Source organism: Ambystoma mexicanum, chromosome 6p (genome assembly GCF_040938575.1).
Source record: "Ambystoma mexicanum isolate Mex_15411 chromosome 6p, UKY_AmexF1_1, whole genome shotgun sequence".
In the NCBI taxonomy this organism is placed as follows: domain Eukaryota; kingdom Metazoa; phylum Chordata; class Amphibia; order Caudata; family Ambystomatidae; genus Ambystoma; species Ambystoma mexicanum.
In genome coordinates this window covers 344,786,043-344,811,210 of record NC_090935.1, presented here as the reverse complement: position 1 = coordinate 344,811,210, position 25,168 = coordinate 344,786,043, and the positions used below count along the sequence as shown (strand labels likewise).

General features: G+C 45.5%; 1 protein-coding gene across 2 annotated transcripts in view; it reads right to left on the bottom strand.

Annotated features, from left to right (window-relative positions):
* Positions 1-6,299: 6,299 nt before the first annotated feature.
* NDUFAF7 (NADH:ubiquinone oxidoreductase complex assembly factor 7) overlaps positions 6,300-25,168 on the bottom strand; it is a 39,925-nt gene continuing 21,056 nt past the window's right edge. Inside the window, exon 2 of one of the 2 annotated variants that reach the window (XM_069627105.1) lies at positions 6,300-7,917. In XM_069627105.1, the coding sequence (XP_069483206.1) occupies positions 6,578-7,906 (1,329 nt within the window). In that variant the 5' untranslated portion in view covers positions 7,907-7,917 and the 3' untranslated portion in view covers positions 6,300-6,577. The remainder of the gene's footprint in view (positions 7,918-25,168) is intronic. The other variant, XM_069627104.1, reaches the window with a different exon arrangement.

Here is a 25,168-nt window from a genome sequence, read left to right as displayed (position 1 = left end):
CTTTTTTACATTCTCAATTCGGTAGAAAACCCCAAAGTATTGTCCCCCACACATGTTCCATCTGAGGAGGACTGTGGATCGGTCCAAAGGGCGTTCTGTGATAAAATACAGATAGCCAGAGAGTCTATCATTTCGGCTAGAGAGGCCTCTAAGAAGACCCGTCTGTTCATAGCTGTAGAACAGCGGCAGAAAGAATCATTGAGTTTTAACTTCCAACCCATCTCAGAAGAAGAGATGATTAAAGTGATGACGAAAATGAAACCTTCATCTTGCGCAGAAAATTCCCCCTAAAATAATCCTGGAAAACAAGGAACTGTTCTCCCCAGTTCTGACAAAAATAATTAATGCCTCTTTCCAAGATGGCATCGTCCCCCAAGGTATTAAGAATGCTACCATTACACCTCTGGTCAAGAAACCGGGCTTAGATCCCAAGGACCCTGGCAACTTACATCCAATAACTAACACCAACTTTATCCTGAAAATTATGGATAAAATATCAACGAATCAACTTCAATCACATGTTGAAGCTAACAACATTTTGCATGAGCAGCAATCGGTTTTCCGTGCAGCACATAGCACGGAGACTGCAATGCTTGATCTGCAGTCTTGTATGCTATCTACATTGGATAAGGGCAAGACAGGGATATTAATGCTTCTGGATCTGAGTGCAGCATTTGATCTGGTGGACCACCAACTACTACGGCAGGTCCAGGAGAAAACGGCAGGATGCACCAAGGCGGCACTGGCCTAGCTGACATCCTTTCTGGCTGATCGAGTAGCAAGAGTCCACTGGGGAAAGAAGTCTCTAAGGCAGCCCATATAAGTGCTGGGGTTCTACAGGGAGCCAGCCTATCCCCTTTACTCTTCAACCTTTTCATGAAATCTCTATGCGAACTAGTAGAAACCATTAGTGTTTATTTCACCAATTACGCCGACGATACACAACTAGTGCTGGAGTTAGAGGGTGACTATCAAATAGACAAGGCCAAGATCGCGGCAATATATGGCATAATTGATAAGCGGATGGAGGGCAATTGGATGTGCTTAAATAGCTAAAGAAACAAGCTGATGATATTTGGCTCTTGCCAAGCAAGAGCCAAGTTAGGAGTAGAATATGAGTCGTTTTTTGTTAAAGACTCGTACATTAAAGTAGTTGCACAGGTTAAAGCACTTGGGATGATGATAATGGAAGCTTCTGTAGGCGAAGAGGCTCAGGTCAATTACCTTCACAAAAACAACACTTATTATCTTCGTCTATTAAGAGCCATCCGTCCCCTCCTAAGTGAGAAGAATTCAGCCATTATTGCCTGGGCCATTATCTTGTCGCGTTTGGACTATGGCAAATCATTGATGCTGGGTGCCACTAAGAAAGGCATTGAGAGATGCCAGATAATGGAGAATAACACAGTACGTATCGTCAAAGTGATCAACAGAAGAGATCATGTGACCGAAGGAAGGAGAGCATTACACTGGCTCAGGATTGAGGACAGGATTCTCTTCAAATCTATGACGCTACTGCATTGATGCCTGCATGGTGTGACACCGGCGTATCTCAGCAATAAGGTCACAAGATACACACCCAATAGACCACTGAAGTCAGAAGCGCATGGTAGGCTACAGGTGCCTTTAGTTAATCGAGTGACAGGGGCTGGGAAATCTGGAACAAGCTTCCACCGGCTAGCCGACTAGAACCAAATCACAGAAGCTTTAGGAAGCATCTCAAGACACACCTTTTCAAGTAAACCTCTCACAGATAGAAGTGATCCAGAACTCTTTATGTCCAAGTTCATCTTTGTCTCCTGGTTCTATGTTATTGCGCCCTGATGCCTACAGGCTTTCGGCGCATTACAAACACATAAATGAATAAAGAAATAGCCGCAATAAAAAGGCACCATTCTTGTATGGCAATAATTTTGCAGGGATATTAACACATGGAACCTTGTAAATAGGAGAAATATGAGAGGAAGGGTAAAATAGAATTTCTGTCTTGGGAAACAAATGTGCATCCAAGACTGAATAGACAACAGACAGGCCGAAAGTTACGGTGGGGGTGTCAGAAAACAGAGAAAGAGACAGAGATCTGAGAATCATCAGCATGGAAAAAAAGACAGAAGGCAGCTAAAACAGCAGAGAAAGGAGTAGTAAAGTGTGAGAGCAGACAGGACCCAGTACACAGCCCTGAGGAATTCCAAAGGGAACCACAAAGGAGCCTGAAATGAAGAGGAAGTCAGAAGGTTCGGTTACCACCACAGGAGACCTTAAAAATGCAGTCAGATAAACACGACTGAAACCATTGCAGAGGAACCCAAAGATGAGAGGGTAAAGGAGGGTAGGGTGGCTGGCAGTGCCAAAAGCAGCAGACCCATACAAGAGAACCAGGATAGGAGATAATTTAGAGCAGTATTAATTCAAAATGTAGGGTGTGTGTACCCAGTCTCAAAACAAATAAGGATTGGGCTGCTGCTTCAGCACTTAGTGAGCAGCAGCCCAATCCAATATGGCCCCTGCCACACATGCTCAGTGCGACAGGCCACAGAAGGAGGGTTCATGGGCTCTGCCATTTTTGGAGCTGGGACCAGGAAATAAATGTTTGTTAAGATGGATTTCCGAACTCTGACCTGGTGAGCAGCGGTTCAGAAGACAAGCCTAGTTTCTTGGAACAGGGTAACCTTCTGGACAAGCCAGACCAATCAAGGTAGCATTGGCAGCGGCCAAGACTAGGTCTCAGGAGGGGCGAGGGTGATGGAAAGCCCACTGTCACATCCCGTTTCTCCCCGGGTGCTTCATTGTCGGGGCACTAGGTACTGGCAATTGCAGGTTTGTATATTTCTGTACCTGTTTGTTCACTTGGTTTTGTACTGAATAGGTTTTTGTTTCCTTTTATAATTCACAAAGTACGAACACAACAAAAATGCAGACTTTTTTTGATTTCCCCAAAAAAAACTTTCTTAATTTCAAAAAAGGTAAGTGTTGGGATATTTCTGCAGTTCGATAACTAGCTAAATAATAAAAAGCTATGTGCACTCAATATAATGTCTTTGCTCTTCTACTATTGTAAGATGGCAAATAAACAGATTTTTCTGCAGTAATACAAAGCATGAAAAATAGAAAGTCTTTACATAGAATGTTTATGTAAAGAGTTAAATGTGCGTGGCAGGACGTCACCTTTTGTTTCCAAAGTTACTAGCTCTTAAAGTCCTCCCACTTAACCGAGCAGTCCCTTCAGTTACCCATTATTAATAAAACCAACCCAACACTAACTATGAAACATATATACAGTAACCAGTGGCCTAAAGGGATATTACACAGTACAGATACACAACCAGCAAACAAAGGGGTCACACAGCTTAAATATCTTGTAGGCTTTCACAATTCAAACCCTAACTACAAGGCAGTACAATCCCTAAGATGAGGGGAGCCTTGAGCTCAAAAGTACATTCGGTGCTGGTGCAAGCAATCGTGCGGTTAAGTTAAAAAACAGGGTCTCTTCAAGGGGTGGTAGCGACTCAGGAAGGTCGGTGAGGCAGTGAAGAATAAGTTTCCACGGTTCGAGGAGGGTCTCGGCTAGAGGGCAGAGCAAGATCCAAGAATTGGGAATAGCTCGGTAGCACAGGATACCTCGATAAAGAAGAGTGGCCCTCAGGGGACACTTGTGCATGAAAGTCTACGGATGCACCAGGGGCCACCGGTAAGGGATGCAAGTACTTACTGACCCTCTGCTCACTCTAGACCAAACTTAGCCAGTCCAGTCCAGATCGTTTGCAGGTTCAAATCCTGCAGTTGCACAGCTCTGCAGCTTTCAGGGGCTGCGTTCCGGAATCGACTGTGGCGGGACAATGGCGATTTCTCCGCTCCTGGTGAAGGGATCAGGCCAGGTCCGACGGCACAGGGGAGGCACAGCAGAAAGGCACCCACGAAGTTAGTCACCACAGCTGGGCGACACAGTGACCGCGTATGCTCAGGTTTAGGTCTACTCTCCCAATTCCAGACCTAGGAATGCTGGGTGTACGAAACTCGGCGGGAGAGTGCCTTATGTCCCAAGCCTGCAGTCTCCAAAGGCTTAAGTCGAAACGCGAGACGGCGGCGGTTTCAGGGCCAAGGTCCCATATGAGCTGGTCAGTTCACTGGGCGGTCCAGGAACACTTCCGAAAAGGCTTGCTTACAGGTTATGAGAATAGTTGGTCCGAATATTCCAATGGGTCGAAGCACCCTTGCAGGCCTTCTAAGTTCAATTAGAAACAGGGGGCCCGACGGGACAACAGTGGGGTCAGGGTGCCAAACCTTCCAGTTGGTCACCAGCGGTTCCACTGAGCTACTTCTTTGTTTCAGGATACTTGGCTCCTTTACTAAGTTCGGTGTGAACACAGAAGATCGACCTGGAATGGGTGTAAGGTACCTTCTCTTATCCAAAATCTCCTTCGCGCCAAAACGAAGAGAAACCAATGAGAGATCGGCTCAGAATCAACCATCACAGACATGGACCAATCACATACCACGGTGGTCCCAGTCATCCCAGAACACCAGACATCCTGGCAGCCAGGATGTGTATTGGAACTTGACAGCTCCAGCCCACATCCTGGGTGCGCACACACACCCACACGTGGACCTTGTGGCATGTCTATTTTAGGCACTGTACACTATCCTGGGCCAAATGCGGTAAACACTGTTTGGACCATAGAAAAGAGTCAAAAATGCTTTAAAAGTAACTGCTGCCACCAGGTCTGTCCTGGGCACACTGGTACATTCACAAAAACTCATTTGAGGGTGTCTAAGGCCTTAAAAATGAAAAATGGACCCCAGCGCACTGTACTGTAAGGTACTTTGTGCACTGTTAAAATGTTACTAAGAAAGTGAAAGACTAAGGGAAACAAAGTCTCCCAGTACTGACTGTCTTAAGAGCATGTCAGTTTCCCCAATAACAAAATGAGCAAAATCCCAGCGGAGTACAGCAGAAGGCTGGGCTCCACTGGCAAAAGTCAGGCTAGGATGGTCAGACAACAGCAAAAAGTTGGGGGGTTCACAACTGTAAGGGAAAATGACCCATAAATGGAAATCTTTCCTAACAATGTTTTCTTTGCAAGACGAACCGCCTGCCAGGCTGCAGTTATTTCCTGATCTCGGCTCGAAGACCACAGATCAGGGTAAATGATCTTTCTTTAGTTACACAATCTCACTATTGGGGGCTTTCGACCACGCTCCAGACACATAACCTTCCACACACTGGTGTAAGTGGGGTTTGGTGCTTGGATTCATGCTCCCCAACAGTGGCATTGGGTAAAAAGGGGTGGACAGGATGTCTAGAAACATGTAAAAGCGAGTAAAAAAAAAAAACGAATAGCCAAACCCCGAACATCTGTGTTCTCCCACGAAAGCACAGGTATTAGAAGTCTAGGCATTGGCTACTTCACCCCGCTTTCGACACAGTCACCCACGCCCACCCAATCCCAGCAATGGGTGCAATTCCCCTCCATCCCCCACTAGGCCCCTGGGCCAGAAAATGCTTTTGACTGCATGCAGTCCCCGCTGAAGGACCCTGCCCACAGTGGTTATAAAAAAAGTAATGTCCTTGTGGGAAGCTGTACCGACGGTACCTGCCTCCAAAGTTTGTAAAAAAATGTCCTTGTGGGGCCAGCTGGCCTCTACTGAAGACACCTGCCCCCAATTTTGTTTTTTAAATGCACTTTTTGAGGTCAGGCAGCCACCATTCTCAATATTTTAAAATATGTACTTGTGGGGGCAGGTGGCCCTTGCCCCTCTGTTTTAAAGCCAAATTGGTGGATATGTGGCTTCTGCCCCCTACTTTCCCGATTGCTAGGGATTACTGTCACCTCCCAAAAAATATAAGTTAAATATTATGGCATCACACACTTAGTAGCCACAGCTCACATGTAAATAAAACAATTAAGCACTGACACAGGTGGGTGTTGGGGGGGGGGGGGTATTTTGTTTTCTCCAGTGGAGAGGGAGGAGGCATAAGTTTGAAGACCACTGATTTACATTGACGTGCAGACAGTAGTAAGTTAATAACGTAAAGTAGAGCAGTTTCAGTGGTGTGTGTAGGATGAAAACAAGATTGATGTAGAGGAAGAAGGGAAAGGTGACCCAAAGTAGGTGGAGACAATTCGTTCATGAATTTTAGAAAGGGAAGAAGACAGATAGGCTGTAGGTATTTCATTTCGAAAAAGTTATGAAATCAGTGTATTTCACATTCAGCACTTACTAAGTAGTCCAAACAGTATTACAATTAGGATTTACTTCTTTCAAAAAGATACTACTGGTCGATAAAGAATATAACAAGCTTGATTTAAACCTTTTGATTATTCCTGTTTTGCAACACAAATAAAACAATTCTTTTTAGACAATGCATAAATATATATATACAAAACGAGAATCTGTGTAATTAAAGTACAGACGACAAATTAATTAGCAGGATATTTTATAATTGTTTTATGGCTTTCTGAATGATTAGCTCTGGCTACCATGGGTCACTCCTTTTGTTTACTTGCTAGACTGCTGTGCTAGTGGTCTTAAAAAGCATTTCACATCCTTGTGCTTTCAGATAGGAACAACCTAAAGTTTATTTTAATACAAGCTCACTAAACCCTGCAACAGGCAGTGGAGCTGCTTCTGATTTGTTGGCTTTTGTTTGATGCGCAGAGGTTAAAAGTCTATCATGTGGCAGCAATGCAAAAAATTTAAACCGTTCACCCATTTTGTGAGGATTTACAAGCATGTCATATCCACTCAGCAGTTGCTGCTGGGTTGTTGCGTCTTTCGAATTATCCAGCAGTATCTTGAGCCTGATGTCAATACCCATATTGGTTAGGAATTCCTGTTGGGTTATGGGACCAAGAGAAGCCACCCTTCCTTGTAACATTCTTCTTAAGTAGCTGAAATCCACGTCTGCGGTCAGATCAGCTAATCCTGGATCTATTAGGACATCATGCAGTTTGTGATGACGAAATCCTCTGAAAGTGTCAGTCTTGCTTCCATCATGTCCATAATCTGCAACCAGTGCAGCTCCGCCTTCAGCTTCGATACGTGAAGCCACCTCCTGAATTATGACTGCAGCATCTGGACACACTTCAATATGGTCTCGTGTTTCTTCACTCTGTATCAAGGTCCTTGCAGCCAGTGTGGCAGATGGAGCTAGAACAAATGCCAAGGTACCAGGAACCTTAGGGTCCTCTGCAATTAGTACTTCCATCCAACCTCGTTCTGTTTTCTGAAAAATATGTACAGGCAAAGCATCAAAGAATTCATGTGCTAAATAAAGGCTGAAACCCTGTGGCACATCCTGGAGGACTTGATACCAGGATACTGGAAGTCCCAGCTTCGTAGAGCCTTTCTTATAGGATAGTTTACTGTGATCAGATGGTATATCTTGTCCAGTCAGCTTCAGTGCTTGGATATCACTCAATTTGTGACTGATCTCAACCAAATGAACTGATATGTCACAATCTTTTAACAAAGACTGAAACTGGCCAAAGACCCTAAGTATGTCTTCAGCAAGTGTGCCCCTGCCAGGTCCCAGTTCGACCAGTTGTAAAGTTTTGGGTTTTCCAGCAGCCATCCATTCACTGATGCACCAGATTCCGAGCAGATCCCCAAAAATCTGACTTATTTCAGGAGATGTCACAAAGTCTCCATCTTTACCAATCATGTCCCGTTGCAAATAGTAGCCCTTGGCAGGATTGCTCAAGACCTCCCTCATGTATTCCGCCACAGTGATCGGGCCTGTGGACTTAATTTTAAACAGTAGGTGCTTCAAGACTGAAGAGTCCCGAGAATCACTGCTTCTGGCACTGCACATTCCTGCCATGTGTCCAACTGCTACAAACACAGGTCTCTGTAAACTGCCCATTCTGAAAGTCCTCGGAAGTCTTCCCAGAAGTGCATTCATCATTGGAATTTACGCTGTAAAAGACAAGGAGAATATCTTATAAATGTACCAGAGGATTGAGGCTCTAGCTAACCCAAATTTAACAAAATTAATACATATGCACTCTTCATAAAATCAAGTAAATGTGTTGTCTGATACCATGCCTAGTAGTTAAAATACTGGCTTTAAAAGCAAGAGACCTGGGTTCTGATCTATCCTCTATCGCTGGACCAAATTGGGTGATCTTGGGGTAAAAACATCATCCACCTTTGCCAACAGTTCATGAACTTGCAAAGAAATTAACTGACAGTATTAAAAAATGATACACAGAAAAACATGCATTGGCTTAAACCCATCTGTCTGCTTTTCAATATACACACAATGCTAAAATGTGTAGGTGGTAAAAGTGTGCTGTTTGGGGTAGCTTTTTTAATTTACTTCGGGCGGGGGAAGGGGTAGACACGTCTAAAGGGGAAAAAGAATTATTAAAATGTGCGATTCTTGCAACACTGCCACCTAGTAGAACAGTTTATTTTTTCCCAGCGCCATGGTATTTATTTTTATCAACCTTAAAGGGGTTCAAAGATGGAGTGTGTAACGTCTACATTCACAGCCATAGGTTACACGCAGATCACTAGAAGCGCTACAGCTATCTCACCAAGGCAGTCGACCTGCGATTCCATCTAACCAAAAACATTGCCCTTGAACTTTCTACTATGAGTGCTGTGCCGGGCTGAAGATTTTTATGTTGGGAATCATTTATACTGTAGCAAATTACCCCTGTAGGCATCACAAAGGCTGGTCTGCAAGCTGACACTTAGTGCAGAAGACATATGTCCCCTTTGCACTGCAGGCTGGGCAGTCAGGTTGTTTTCTCGCTCCCCTCTCACGTTATTCCTCACCAAATTCCTGCTATCTATCCGTAGCTCGACAGAAGAAGCGCATAACACTGCACTCCTTCCTACTTATCAAAACACAGCAGTTCATTTACATTGATCACCAATCTTTAGATAATTGCTTTTGGCTATTTTACCACTCAAAATGCATGCAAATAGGATCCTCCAGATCTGTAACTTCTCACTGGGCACATTATTCCACTGGCATGAGGCTCAGTTTTAAAAAAGATGTGCCATATGAGCCCTCCCAAGTGAAGTAAAATCGCATCTGCTTGTCCTCATAATGTATTTCAATCTATCCCCTTTACAAAACATAGGGCCTTATCACAAGTTGGGCTGTAGCCCTTAAATGCAGCGATAACGATGTTACCGCTGCATTTAAGAGCTGGCTCTATCACGAGTTCGGTGCTAAATGGGCTGTTTTACCTCCAGCTTTTTTCTGGAGGTGAAAATCCCATTTAGAGCCCCGTTTTCGGCGGTATTACTGCTGGCTGTATTAGCGCCAAAAATGCCCTATTGGATCCAATGGGGAATGGGGATTTACCTTTAATGCCCAACCCGTGATCCGACGGTAATAACGTCGGACCGGTGGGTGCCAAGGCTATTACAGTCGGGCGGTATTACAGCCGGGATACCGGCCAACTCGTGATGAGGCCCATCATGTTTCTGTAAGAGAAACACCATTCTACCTTTGTACTGTCACACACACTCATCACCTTTATGAATGGTACAATATTGAATTTAAGCTACTATGTACTTGTTTCCTTATCATCCATCAACTTAAATGCCTCATCGGGTTAGCATAACACCAAATCATTCGATCCCACTGGTACGGTCCCAAATCCTGCCTAAAACAAAAGCAACCCTTTCGATCTTCCCCCAGCACATGCCTGGTCTGCTGAAAAGAATGCAGCGCTTGAATAACATAGCATGCTCTTCACTCCTATGCATAAATCTCTCCAAATTGAACTGCAAGCCAAAGCAAGCCAGAAGACATTTCTTTGTCGGGCTAGTGTGCAATTTCTTTATATTATTTGTCTTGCTCAAGCTCTGTCTCTTTACTGGAGTTGGGTTGTGTGCTTATGTGCATGGCCCTGTTGCACTTCCTGATTGAGCAGGGGAACTGGAAGGCTGACAGAATGTATACTTCTCCTCCCCCCTCACGTGCCTCGTCAACCCCACCACCCCAAGGCCAATTACCTCACCCATTGCCATCAGCAGATGCTGTTGTGAGTTCAAAGGCCAGAGAATATGGTAAAACTACTAAGTGCAAGGCAAGGCAGGGTGATTGCCGAATTCCCTTTTGTACGACGTAAGTTAGCATTTGTTAACCAGCAAGCATCCACTGGCACTCAGATGATTCTTTTTTAACAGAAAAGTATCTAGCTTGTGCTGCCTCAAAGCAGAAAGGCATTAGAAGACAGAAGAGCTTCGGGAGGTTGGGCTACATCTCCTTGGTGCAAAACAAGCTGCTACATTGCCAGTGTAAAAGTCCAAATATCCAGCGTCTGATATAGCATGGAACCCCGGTCTCCATTTGAGAGAGTTAGTAGAGCATCAAAAGAGGGAAATTGAAAGACTGTAAACTGACCTATTTAAATGGGACGGGAGAGCGGCAGAGATGGTGCTGATATATGGAAAACAAGTAAGAAATTGTGGCCCTCAAACCATCCTGACTAAGTCAAAGACACTGGTAACAGCATCTGATGTTGTGAAAGACACAATGGGGGGGGGGGGTCATTTTCAGATGAGTGTTGCGCAAAATGAAAGCATCAAAGTAGGTTTACACAGTCATTTTGCGCTCCATCTCATTTTCCTGCTGTTCCAAGGTGTAAGAGGGCAGCAAAGCAGAGGTTGCATCTCTTCTTTGCTTTACTCCATCTCCAAAGGAAGAAGTCAAAGTGAAGAATGAAGGTGATTTCGCATTCATTTACTCTTCACAATTATACTCCGCTTCGTGAGAGTTTAAAAATGGCATGCAAGGGGACAAAGCGTTTCTGGCCCCTGCATGTAATTGCACATCTTTTAAAATGACACCCAATATGTAATTCCACTAGAGACTCCTGCTGAATCTCAGTTGCCCAACCTCAAATACATTTTACAAGCCCAACCTTACCATCCTGGGCAATTATATGCCAGCCTTTTATCTGAGCTATCAGGGAGAATTATCACTCAGTAGAAGGTAAAACTATGAGATTCAAAAAATGAAATGTCACCAATAAAGAGATTAGAAACTCAAATTTAAGACAATTGTAACATTCTCGTTAATGTCCTAAAGCTCACGGTAAAAGAACTTTTGGAAGCACTGCAAAATAAAATACTTACACAGTAAAAAGAATGGGTCGGCCCAGGAGGGACTCCAAAAGCCTGAGGAGGAAGTATATTGCTAAAAGAGAACTGGACTATGTGACAAAAGGCCAGTACCCAGGCCTGGTCAGGTAGGGCACAAAGGCTTGCCCCAAAAAGCCTGGATCCAGTCCTGACTCCTGAAGAGTGGGGGCAGCTGTTGGAGGAAACTCAATTTTGACTTCTTCCTGTTGCGCCAGCACAATTTCTGCTTATTACATTTCCGTTTAGATTACCATTTTCTTAAAACAAGAAAATCATCTCATCACAGTTAAAAGGTTTTTTAAAAAAACACAAACACACTTCCAAGATTTACAACAGATTGCCTAGGCAAAGGACATTATTCACCCCCACTGAAAACCACCCTCCCTCATTCATTCATCTTTCCCTCATTCCTTCTATTTTTAAATTTCGAATCGCAGCTACGGACCACATTAGATCCTATTCTAGCGAGCTCATTTCAAAAGTTTGCATCCGACTTTAGGATTACTCTCTATTACCATTTCCTTTCTATCTCAATAGTTTCATTTCTGGGTCGAAAAGGTCATTAATTTTACCACTGCGAAGATGAGTGATGGATTTTCTCCCAATAGTAGCATATCCCACCACTCCTCAGCTGACAGGGTCCACCTCTATTATGAATTTTCCAATGTGGAATGTTTGCCGATTCGTCAATACAATAGATTATTATGTGCTTCAGGGACTCCACATCATGTTTACCACAAAACCTGCAAGCCATTTCGGATTTATCTATTTGCCTTCGGACTCCCAGCACATTAGTTAATTAAAGGTTTAGGTGTATTCTCATGAATTGGTCTCTAAATCTACTACATGGAAACATTATTATATATTTCGGCATAGATTTCAGGGCTCTACACTCTCCTTTATAGTCGCTCATTAATCTATTTCAGTTCCTTATGTACTGGGTTGCTATTCAGTCATCTCAAAAGGGGTTAGTAATTAGATCTTCTGATGTTGCATTCAGACTTGTTAGACATTTAATACATTTCTCCATCAGAAATCCAGGGGCCACTCTAATCCTTTACTGGGTATGGATCCCAAAATCTTAAATAGAGCAGATGTGTTGGCAAAGATGCACTTTCAGAATAGGGTTAGCGACTTCCAGAGGCTCACTGAATCGAGGGATTGTAGTCTTAATTCGAATCTAATCAGTGCCAAGGGGAGTCCTCTTGGGAGTCACAAAACCTTCTTCCAGGTGATTCTCTGGAATATCCCAGATTTGCCTGGGGAGATTCAGTCCAGACTCAGCACCGTATGACAAAATTGGGACTACTTTCATGTTATATAAAGTTACAATGAGAACCATTTAGAATCTACCATATTTGTTGTCTAATACCAAACCCTGGTTGTCCAAATGTTTGGCCTTTATTCTCAATTTTCAGACTCCAAGGGGTCTCGATCATACTCGAGATTCACACATACAACTAAGTACGTAATGGTTTCAATCCTCTCAAGGCATTCTGCCCCAATTCTCCATTTGAATTTGATGAGGAATTTCTCGAAATCTGTTAGATCTCGTCTAAGAGTGTCTCCCCATCTGCTCTCAGTAAGGGCACTCTTGAGCTGCAAGTAGCGAAAGGGAGAGAGTTTGGGGAGGCCCAGGGCGTCCTTCAAGTCTCCCAATGATATGAACACCCCATCTCTCCAAAGTTGTCCCGCTCTAGACAGGCCCGCCTCGTACCATTGCTGGAAGGCCTGTGGCTCATGGATTCCTTCCCAAAGTGGAGGAGCCCAAATGCAGCTCAGAGGCGAGGGCCATGTTGTGAGCCACCTGAGGTAACCCCCCTCTTTCCATATGGACCATAACACCCCCAAAACTGGGTGCCTCAAATTATTTTGGGGATGCTTGCCTTGGGGACCCATAACCACTCATCTAGTGTGACCGGGGAGAAAGGTAGGTTGGCCAAGCCCACCCATTGTTTCTTCTGGCCCATCGCTAAGTGGTCCACCAGGATTCGCAACTGTGATGCCTTATAGTATGTGTCCAGGTCCGGAAAGTTGACTCCACCCTCATCCCTGGGCCGTATCAACGTGTCGTAGGCAATTCTGTGAGATTTTCCCACCCAAAGGTAGCGGAGGAGAGTCCGCTTGATCTCTAGAAGGAATGGCTTTGGGATCTGGGTTGGGAGCATCTGAAAGAGATATAGGAATTTAGGGATCATCACCATCTTAATGGAGTTAAGGCGTGCCATCCATGAGAGGCCGGATTTAGACCAACGCTCAAGGTCCCGTTTGATCGCCGACCAGAGGGGAGGGTAGTTTACCTTAAAGAGATCTGCTAAGTCTGATGGTATCTGGATCCCCAGGTGACAAAATCCCTCGGGTTGTTTACAGAACGGGAGGCCCTTAGTGTATTCTTTCTGCGTCGCTGAGTTGGACCACCGGGAATGCGACTGATTTATCTAAATTTACCTGGTAGCCCGCCAGAGCCCCGTATTGTTCTAGGCTATTCAGCACCTCGGGGACTGATTGGGACGGGTTAGAAAGATATAGTAAAACATCGTCCGCAAATAGTTTCCCCCATTTTGATGCCCTGAATCTTATCATTTCCCCTGATCGCTATGGCCCAAGGCTCCATCACTAAGGCATATATGAGGGGGGACAGTGGGCACCCTTGTCTTGTGCCCCTCTCCAGTGGAAGGGCCTCCGATTCACCCCGGTTCACTACCACTTTTGCTGAGGGGTGAGAGTAGAGGGCTGTCATCCACCCCCGCCATTTGGGTCCCATCCCCAAAGATGATAGAACACCCTCCATGAAGGCCCAGCTCACCCTGTCGAACGCCTTTTCTGCATCTAAGGACAGGAGAAGGGCACCTTCTGTTCTAATTCCTTTTGAACTCAGTATATGCAGGGTTTTGCGCATACTGTCAGCCCCCTACCTGTTCATAATAAAACCTACTTGGTCAGGGTGGATCAGCCTAGGGAGGCATTTTTCTAAGCGTGTTGCTAGGATCCTAGTAAAGATCTTTGCGTCCGTGTTCAGAAGCGAGATGGGTCTATACGAGCTGCATTCCCCTGGGTCTCTGCCGGGCTTGGGAATTACTGTGATCATGACCTGTAGGAATGTCGGTGGGCTGGTTTCCGAGGTCTTGATTTGGTTAAAGAGTTTGGCCAGCGGTTGCATCAGTACCGATTGATATTGTTTGTAAAAGTCGGCTGTGTACCCGTCCCCCCCAGGGGCCTTGCCTACCTTTAGTCTATTAATGGCCTCCTCCATCTCCTCCTCTGTTATTTCCCATTCCAGAGCCTCCCTCTCTGAGTCTGTGAGCTTAGGTAGAGGATGGCTCTTGAGATATCTACGGATGTCTTCTGATGATTTGTCGTCTTGTCTGGTATAAAGCGCTTTGTAAAAGCCTGCAAAGGCTGCGGCTATGTGTTTGGTTGTTGTCTGGGTATTGCCCGCCCCGTCCCTGATCTTCTCTATCCACCTACCTACCCTGTTCCCTCTCAACCTATGTGCCAAAAGTGTTCAAAACTTGTCCCCTTTCTCATAGTATCACTGCTTTGTATATCTCATTCTTTTGACCACCTCCCCAATTAGGGTTGTGTGTAGGGCCTGTCTCTTGTCTCTCATTTCGCTAAGGAGGTTTTCACAGTCTACAGTGCCTTTTGTGAACTGTGCCCTCATGACCCATAGGTCCTCCCAGAGTTTAGATTCTATTAGCGCTCTCTCCCGTTTTTTACTCGAGCCCTCCGCAATAAGGAGACCCCTGAAGGTGTCCTTTGTCCTCTCTCAAACTGTGGCCATTGGGACTCTCCCGTATCATTTGTTACAAAGAAGGCTTCTATTTCCTTCCGTAGGAATTCCCGGAACACCTGGTGTCTCAAGAGAGTGTCATTGCAGCGCCACCTATATGATTTGGGGTTTCTTGTAACCGCCATTCCATGACGAGAAGCTCATAGTCCGACCAGGTTACTGATTCAACCGTGGGGTTACCAACCACCCCTCCTCCCTCTTCCGGTATCAGTAATAGGTCAATTCTGGTGTATGTTTGATGGGGAGGGGAGAAAAACGTGTAACCCCCAGGAGTTTGCCAGCATTTTCGCCACACATCCACCCAATAATATTCCTGTAATAGGTCCCTCATGGCTAGGTTATCCTTAGTGGGGGCTTTCGGCCCTGTCCCTCTGGCAGACCACCAGACTAGTTGGGGATCCTGAATGAGATTGAAATCTCCACCCAGGATCATAGCTCCCTCTGCCCATTCGTCCATGACGTCCATGACTTTGAGGATTTTCTGAATAAACTTAATTTGGCCGACATTCGGTGCGTACAAAGTGGCCAACGTCACACGTGTGCCCTGGGATAGGCCCTATCCCCAGAAATCTACCCCCAAAGCCCCGTTTTGTTTCAACATCAGTGAGGTGCAATGATTTACCTTTGAAGATGTGTGGGATGCCCAGAAGTTTCTGCCTATCTCTTTTCCCTTTATTGTTTATTCTGCTCCCCTCCTATAATGTGTTTCTTGTAGGAAGAGGATTAGCAATTTTTGTTTGCGGAACATGTTACTTGTAAGAGATCGCTTGTTTTGTGAATTAAGGCCCTTAGCGTTGAGCGTACCAATCCGTCCTTCAACCATGGTCGTCGCTACTCATGCCCTGTGGAGTGCCAGCGAGTTCCCTCACTATGGACCTCGTGCTTAAGCTCCAATTCCATGGTATGGTGTCTCCGTTTCCCTTGTCGCTCCCCCCTCCCCACCCTTGTTCCCCGTTTCCCTAACCCGCCTTGTAAGGCGTTCATTTCCATTGCCCGACAAACATCGGGATTAGTAAACGAACCACCATGGCCACTACCCGGCCCCCGGGAGATCAATTAGTACAGAACGCACCTTCCATCTTGTTGCTAGGGAACAATTCCCAAATACAGTTGGAATTCAGACCCCCATATGGGGTCTCCCCTTCAACTCCCCCCTCCCTCCACCAACAGCTTGTATTGCGTCCCACAAATCACGGGACCCATTGTACAGTAACATTCGATATGAGGCGGGGAGGAGTTCCCCAATGTCTGGGGTCAAACACAAGTTCCCTTCCGGAAAGACCAACACCCCTCCATGAGATGGGTCTCAAACTTTTCTGTCATGTCAATTAAACCTAAACCTCGCCAACAGCGGCAACCCCCCTGGGCAACACACAACTACCCCCAGCACAGGGGGCCCCCGGGGGCCGTGCAAGCCATCTTGTTGTGAGAAATAACATCAACTTTTTCTTTTCATTACCCCACCCTCCCTTTCCGATCAAGTGGGTCTGCCGCGGCCCGTCGGGGGATGGCAAATTTTCTGGAATTTCCACGAGCCTTTCACTTTATGTTTTCCCTGGCTTAGGTCGGGGCCCCACGGGGCTCGGCCCGGGTCTCTGTCTGACTCAATCCGTGACCCCGATGGACCTGAGGAGTCTCCAACCAGTTCATCGGTAGCTCTTTGGATATCCTCTTCTGTCACGAGCTGATGATTTTCACCTTGCCATTCGAACGCAAAATAAAACGGGTGTCCCCAGCGGTACCTGACTCCCTTCTCCTGTAGCCATCTGGTGATCGCCCCACATTTTATACTCATTTGCAGCATAAGTCCGGATAGGTCCTGGTAGACTGCCACCCTGGAGTTGTTGTATTGTATGTCTCTTAGAGTCCTTGCTCTCTCCAGGATCCTTGCTTTGTCCCTGTAATAGTGGAATCTTGCCAAGACCGATCTCGGGCCTCTGTCTCCTCCACCCGCTCTATGGACCCTGTCGATTAGGACGGTTTCCCCAGAGTCAGTCCCCAGGACAATTCTGATTATCTCTTGTACCTTGCTCTCCAGTTCGGCCTGGGTCTCGCCCTCAACCTCCGTCAGGCCAAAGATCCACAGGTTGCTTCTCCGTTCGCGATTTTCCATGGCATCTACCTTGAGACGAAGCTCGTCCTCTCGTTTCTGGATCTCCCTGAACCTTACCTCCATCTGTGTTCCCAGAAGGTCATTGGATGCCTGATTGTTCTCCACTCCCTCCATCCGGTCCTCAAGTGTAGTGACTTTGGCTGTGAGGTCGGCCAACTTAGCACCCATGTCCGTTCTCATACCCCTGATTTCATCCAGAATCGTCTGGATATTGTTCTGCATACTGTTCATGTCGGGGGCCAGTGTGGATGAGGTGCTAGTCCCCATTGTTGGATCCCCGGGGGAGAATTGATATTTTGCTAGGGTTTCTTTCCAGCTCATAAGGTGTATCTGCCCTCAGACCTCTATGATTTCCTGGTGTCCCCCGTGGTATCCTTAGGGAGTGAAAGCGTGTTCCCCATCCTCTGACTCCAGTCGTGTGTGATGCTGTGTAGTGGGCAGGTCCTCGCAATTTGTTTCACTTGTGGAGGGCTCCCGTGTGGTTTGGAGTCCTGCTGTAGGGTCGCCGCTGAGTCTCGCCCCTTTTCGTCTTTAAGCCAACCCCCGTACCCGGGGCACACTCTGGCGTCTCGAGTGCTAGTCTATTGAGAGGTTCAGGGAGATTTCCGTTCGTGTCCCAGAATGCAGTACCAGAGGTCCCTTGTTGGTCTGGCACCTGCCTGATGGCGGATTCCCAGTATGGTAGGGGGGGTGGGAGCGCTGGAGCCCGGAGGGAAGGAGGGCTAGACAAGGCCCCTCCCCCCTATTGGTTGTTTGTACTTACAGTTGAGCCCTCCGGGGCCTGAGGGGATCCGCAGCAGAGTCACCAGGGAAGGAGCGCCCAGAACCATCTGTTTCCGATAGGTCATGTGGTGAACTGGGATTCTATTCCAGGAGAGGTGGAGTGGTAGATCAGCCTTGGGCGTACCCCTGGGAGTATGATGTGTCAACCACCTCTGGGGATGACTGGTTCCCACGTATCCTGATTTCCTAGGGGGTTTCCTCAGGGGGCGACCACCAGATGGTTCGCCCTTTCTGTCGGGGGGGGGCGCTGCAGACGAGGGGGGCACCAGGCACGCTCCCGCGTCGGCCCGGTCCTGTCAGGGGGGAGTCCCTGGCATCTGTGCCCTTACGCTGGTCTGGGTGGTTTCCACGCTCCTCCTAGTAATTTGCTCTTTGGGGGCCTTCGGTATGCTGAGAGGGAGCCCAGGCGCGCTCCCGCGTCGGCCCGGTCCTGTTGTGGGGCAGTCCCAGGCAGACGTGCCCTTATTCTGGCCCAGGCGAGCCCCGTGCCCCACCAGATGATTTGCCCCGTGATTTGCCCCGTGGGGGGCCTTCAGTGAGTCAGGAGGGGACCCAGGCGCGTGCCCGCGTCGGTCTGGGCCTCTCTGGAGGCAGCTGCCAGTCACCATACCTTCACTGCGGTCCAAGGGGACTCTGCCTGCGAGCCCAGTGGTGCCGGGGATCGAAGCTGGAGGAGGGAGGAGGAGGGGGTGGCTCGGGCACGCTCCTGCGATGGCCCGAGCCAATGGAAGGGATCGCCAGCGGCGGCCCGGGAGGCGCAACAACTCCCACGTGGCGCACCACTGTCGGGGCCTGAGACCGCCGCCAGCCGCCTCGCAGTCTCTCCCCTCCGTGCAGCGCCAGTTGTAGAGGGTGGGCGGGCTGTAGGGATCACAGAGAGCATGGTCTGGCCCTCCGCGAGGTCCGCAGTCTCTCCACCGAAGCCGCCGCCAGGAAAACGGAGGGCAGGATCAGCCTGTTAATCGCGGCTCGGGATTAACCTGCCATGAAGTGGAGCGCGGCTCCGTTTCTCCGATCCGCTCGTGATGCCGGCCTGAAAGGGGGGGAGAGGGAGCGCGGGCACTTCAGGTCAGATTTCTACGGTTGTGATGCACCTCCAAAGCTCGGGAGGGTGTCGCTGGGGTCCTTAGGAGTTCCAGGAACTAGTTCTTCCGATTTGAAGAGGATTTTGTTCCTTTTTCTTATATTACTCCACAGTAGTCCCGAGGCCGTTTGGGGAGCTGACAGATCAGGCAGCCATATTGCCTGCGCCCCCTGGTGGCCTCCAATAAAACCTATTTCACATTCATTACTTACAACTCCTCAGCTGATAATTAAGCCTTGACAATATTGTCAGAAGTTTACATTTCAAATTTTCCACATAAATGACATTTCTTCTAAACGACGTACTTACAAAGAAATCGTGTCTAGTATTCCGGACCTAGATCTTTTTAACAAAAAAACACCACAAAACCCAGTCCCTTCATTTCGCCACACTCACTGTCCACAATCCACCTTGTTAATATTCACTTTCCCCTGGCAGTCCACACAATTCTGATAGAAATTTCACTACTGCCAGTTTTAATGCATTCAATTTACCATACAACATGTTCCACCATAAATCCTCAATATCAACCTTGGATGGATCATGAACAAATCTATCAAATGCTGATAGGCATTGAGAAATGAATGGCTGACACTCCAGCAATATGTGCTTTAATGATTCTGATGTTTCACTACTATGGCAAAAACGACAGGGAAATATTTGTATTGCACCTGTAAGAATTTCTAATATTTCCCGTCGGTAAGACGGTAAATCGGAATCTCATGTATAAAGCCCTCCTTCTAGGGTCTGGATATTTAACTAGATATGATTCCGGGGAACCAATTTTCTTTCCTTCAGATATGAGCTGATTATATATCCAAGATGACCCAACCATTTCCATAGATTTCAACCAGTCCTTAGATTGGAGGTTGTTCTTCACTCTCATAGGATTGGAGATCAGATTTTTATGTGTAAGACAGATGGAATCTAGGGACTTCACACAGTCCATTTGTACATTCAATAACCACTTTGATACCGTAGTGCCCTTTCTAGTCTGTTACCCATAAGTGCATAGAGAGTATTATCTTTAGACATGATAAGGTTACGATAAAGGGCCAGTCTTCTCCAACAGATTCTACTATCCATAGAAAGAAGGCCCAGTTCAAAACGGATAGCATACATTGGGACGCCCTTCAGTAAGTAGTATAGAATTTTTTGCCATATTTTGACTCCAACTTGGCTGCCAGTCGAAGGGTTGGAAAGGGCAAGATTTCGAAACCATATAGGAGTTTAGGGAGAACTTTAAGATTATAAAACCTAATTAAAAGGAGTCACTGAGTATTTGCAATATTTAACAGCAACCTTTTTCATTTAGAAGATCAATGTATCCACTTTGTCCAGATAGTAATTCCAGTACATGGAATCCACTAAAGACCGGAAAGCCTAAATAGCAAAGGGATCTTACCTTGGTTAGAAAACAAGAATTGATCTTACATTTGAAACTGGTTGTTTTTTCCTATTTGTGAGGCAAATTACAACAGATTTCTTCTCATTGATGGTAAGGCCATTGCTATCCATATAAGTCGACAGGGCCACCAATTTCCGCTGAAGACCTATCGGAGTAGCATCAAGCAAAAGAATGTCATCAGCATAGGTAGTCCAACATATTTTCCCCCCTCTATCCTTGGTTAAATTAAGCATGCAAGTGTTAAAAGGCCCATCCACATCCGGTATATATAAATTAAAGAGTGTGGGTGCAAACAGACACCCTTGTCTCAGGCCATTGCCTATTTGAATTAGACGTGAAAGATCACCTGACAAATTTAGTCGAATCTGGATGGCAGAATCTTCATATAAGTGTATGAGAATAGTCAGAAGTCCGGATGGTATGCTCATCCAAGCCAGCTTTGTCCATAGTCTGACTCGATCTACCTCGTCAAAGGCAAGGGAAAGGTCAATTGAGGCTAGGTATATAGGACTTTCTGCTTTCTTACACGCCTTCTCCAAAAGGAGACTAAATAGTAATCCACCTATTTCAGTACCCATACCCTTTCGGACACCAAACTGTTGAACGGACAAGATCTGATTTGTTTCAATCCATTCAACTATTTTTCATAGGACTATTCCCGCAAATATTTTAGAGTCTACGTCCATGATGGAAATTGGATGATAATTATGCGGACATCTTCTATCCCCTTTTTTTGTATATAGGAATAATATATGAGACCCTCCAAGAGCACGGGATAGAATAGGTCAATATAATACCAGAGAATAGAATATAGAGTGCCTTTGCCCACAATTCAGGATTTCTCTTAAGCGTACTATTGGTAAGCCCATTAGGGCAAGCTGCCCGGGAACTATTCACTGCCGTAATCTGTTTTTCAATATCTTTAATGGTGAAATTACATGACCAGCTACCCCTCTTAAATAGCTCAAGTGGGTTTGTCAGCGCAAACTTCCCCTCATATAAGGTAGAGAAATGCATTGCCCAAACATCCTCTTGAACACAAACAGTTTGTAGCATTACCTGTAGATTTTCCAAAGAATTTATTAACGTCCAGAACATGGCAGTATTATCTTTTTCTAACATGTACATCCTATGGTTTTTTAACCAGTTTTTTTTTTGCTTGTTTGATTAAATGAATTTCCTTCAACTTTATAACCTGGTCTAAGTTAGATTTCAAAATTGCTCTAATACTACGATTTGTATAGTTTTCTTTATCTTACCTTTGGGTCATAAACATGTGCACGCAGACGTCTGGCGATTCCTCTATTTGTAGGTTTTACATACCTATCCATTAAACATTTAACATAATCGCAGAAGTAGGGAACCGAGAATATTATTGATCTAGTAGACAATGGCGTACAATGATGTTCATAAACAAATACAGAATTCAATTTATCCATGTTTCCATCATGCCATTTGATTCGATTACCCCCGCATCCCACCGTTAGAGGAATTGAAAACAAGTCCTGATTTGATGTACCATAGTTCCACTTCAATTTTGCCTCTAAAGTTCTATGGTCACTCATGTAACAATCACCCACACAAAATTCAACACATGTAGCCGCAAGTCTGTTCGACATGAATATGTGATCGATAGTAGATTTATATCGCCCATTCGACCATGTGAACTCACTTTCAGAGGTATTGAAGACGACATTCATATGGCAAGTCCCCATGAGTCAAAAAACTTTAGACCAGATCAGCCCATGCATGATTTTACGTGTTGCTGCATAGGGTGCCCCATCTATCAGCCCGAAATTCCCCATAGATCTAATTGAGGCAGAGCCCATCTTTTTATTCATCCCTATTCCGTATCTGATTTCCGAATTAAGATCTCCAACTGCTATAATATCGAGACCTCTATACTTGAGCAACATGATCGAAAGGCAGGTATTTATAGACACAATAACATTGTCCAACGAATTTTGCGGGTTCTAATAAATATTCAATACCAAAATAAAAATCAAGTGATGTGCATTCATATACTCTAGTACAATTGCCAGAACCCCCCCATGTGATCGCAAAAGATTCCAGAAATCGTGTACCCATTGCTACTTTCATGGCTATCAGAAGGCCTCCAGATGGTCTACCACGAAGCCCCATCCTAGCAAATTGGTATCTGCAATCATAGCCATCCAGATGAAGGGGGACTCTCATCCACGTTTCTTGAATACATATCAAGTCTATAGATTTAAATTTGGTTCATAACCCATTGGAGGCCACCAAATTCGAATGACCCCTAGAGTTCCACGAAAGAATTTGCCAGTATTGCGTTAAATTTGGGCAACTAAAGTTTCTGGTGTATAGTTTGAATTTGGCAGCTAGACTCTCTCAGAGATAGCGCGAGCCATCTCCGCTCCTGGTCATCCCCTCCCTTCATGGGAATATTGACTTCCTTAGAAGTCTGCCCCTCCTCCCACATTGGGTAAGAGATATGCTTTCGATCCGTGGAATCCCTTTCATTCTCCCAGCCGTTATTGAAGATAAGTATGTCATACCCCATCGTGTTGAACTGTTCAGTCTCCTGTACAATAAGATCAAAAATATGTTGAGACTTTGGAACAATTCGCACATGGTCGAATCGCGTAGGGTGGATAAAATCCACCAAGCAGATATCTGCCGAAGAAAATCAGTCTCAATTTTGGGATCTCATTGAACAACGAGAGAACACATGATCTATTTAGGGACGAGGGACCTCCAATATCGCATAGACTGTATAATAAAATACTTGGATAGTCAGGGAAAGCTATTTTCTGCCAAATCATATTACGTAGATCACTGTCCTTAATATGGGTTGGCATTCTTGACTGTTGAAAAATCCTAGCCTCACCCTCCGCTGGTTCTTTTGTTTGTAAGCTAGCTCGTGAGTTAATGGACTGTTCAGATAAGATCTCTTGTCCCCTTTGCGAGTTTTCCCCCGATGCCCAACTGGGTTGTCTGAGTATGTTGTTTCAGATTCATCGCACACTGCATATTCGTGTTAGTGGGTCCATCCACACGCTCATGTGGAAAAATTCAATTTCTTTCATTTGAATTTTCAAGGGTCCCCATATTTCTAAGCCGGGATAGATCTGGCAATAGGTCCATTATGTTTTTTTTGATGATCTTTGACAAATCACTATTGTTTTGCACATTTTCCCCTGGGGAATTTTTTTTTTTTTAGCAACGGTCATTCCTGACCCAGATCAACCATTTTATTGGGCTCACCCAAATTCGTTTGTATTATCATCTCCTTATCCTGGAGAACCCAGGAATCTAATTTCCTTGAGGAAAGAAGAGCTTGATTTACATCCACTGTTTGCGAGGTGAAACCCAGTCTATTAGAATCTGCAGATGTCATCGGGACATCATCCCTCTGCGGCAGAATCACTGCGGCAAGGTTTGCCTTGAAGTTGACTTTTCCAATACTTTATAGAAGTTTGACAATTGAAGTTGCTTCACTTCTTTGGTATCACCTCCTGTCATACTTATAGGCAGTGTCCTCTGATCGGGCCCAATTTCTGAATTACCAACCGCAGATGCCCTCGCACCCGCCTGTTCTTTGTTTTTTTTGTTTTTTTGAGATTTTCTATTTGTTTTATTTACGAAGACTGGACAGGGTGGAATTATGTCAGCATTAACATTATGAAGCTGCAAGGCCACTCGACTTTCTTCGTTCAGTTTTATCAAATCTGACAGTGCAACCTCATTGATCAAAGCCTTAGATTCTTTTATTTTTGTTTGTGCCTTATTGGATTTCTGGATTTTCTTTAACTGCCTCCTTTTGGCTTTCATCGCCAATCGTTTTTGGCGCCTTGATAATGAGTAGACATCACAACCTGGGCTTGTTTCATCCTCTGGACTTTGACTACCAATTTCCGATTCACTTACGCTAATGGGATTTTCTATAATATCTGTTAAGGCCGACGGACTATCGGGGGTCTCTTGGGTACAATTTTCCTTATCGGGGCTCTGCGCCACCTCCCCCACAGTTGTTTTAAGATTAGTAATCAATACCAAGGTTGATAATCCATGTTCTAATCTAGTAATCTTTAGCAACAGCTCCTTAATTGCCCCTTTAATTGTCTCCAAAATGTGTTTCTCCCCTTCTCCTTCTAATTTCGAGGGATTATTTCCTGGTGGAGCCTCAGTCCTATTCGGCCTAATTAAAGAGGATGCGACTGTGCTAAAGCTGGCATGGTCGTTTATGACCTCTATAGTCTGGGATCCTTGAGATTCAGCTATCACAGGAAGCTGCAAATTTGCCGTCAGTTCGACTGGAGCATTGCCATGTTTTGCCCATTAGAAATCCTTCCACTCTATTAAGTTTAGATTGTGTATCCAATACGATCTGTTTGAGGTCTCTCGCTTCCAAGTGGGTTGACTCATGCCCCTTATCCAGGAGATTTAATATCCTGGAGATTACTGGAAGTGATTCCTCAAAGTGATCATTATTTTCAGGAATTGGGGAACTAGTCAAGGAAGCCCATTGAGTCAGAGACTGAGTGTCAGGCAGAGGTAACACTAATTTGTCCTGTTCCTCTGGGTTCACCAACCCCTCATGCAAATCCAGTTATTTTTTCTCATCCGATTCCCACATTTTTTTTTTTGCCTCTGTGAAAATTGAGGCCGATGGAAGAGGAAATTTAGCATTAGCTGAGAATATTCTATGAGGTGTTGAAGTTCTCATGCGAGGTAGGGTGTTAAAAAGATTTACATTATCAACTCCGTTATATGCAGCATTGACCGGAGTAGATGGACCTCGTGACATCCTAACACGTTTACTCAATTCCTGCTTCACTGTTTGGGACATCATAGAGACATCCAATTTTGTATCCTTAGTCTCCTCGATTTGCTCCT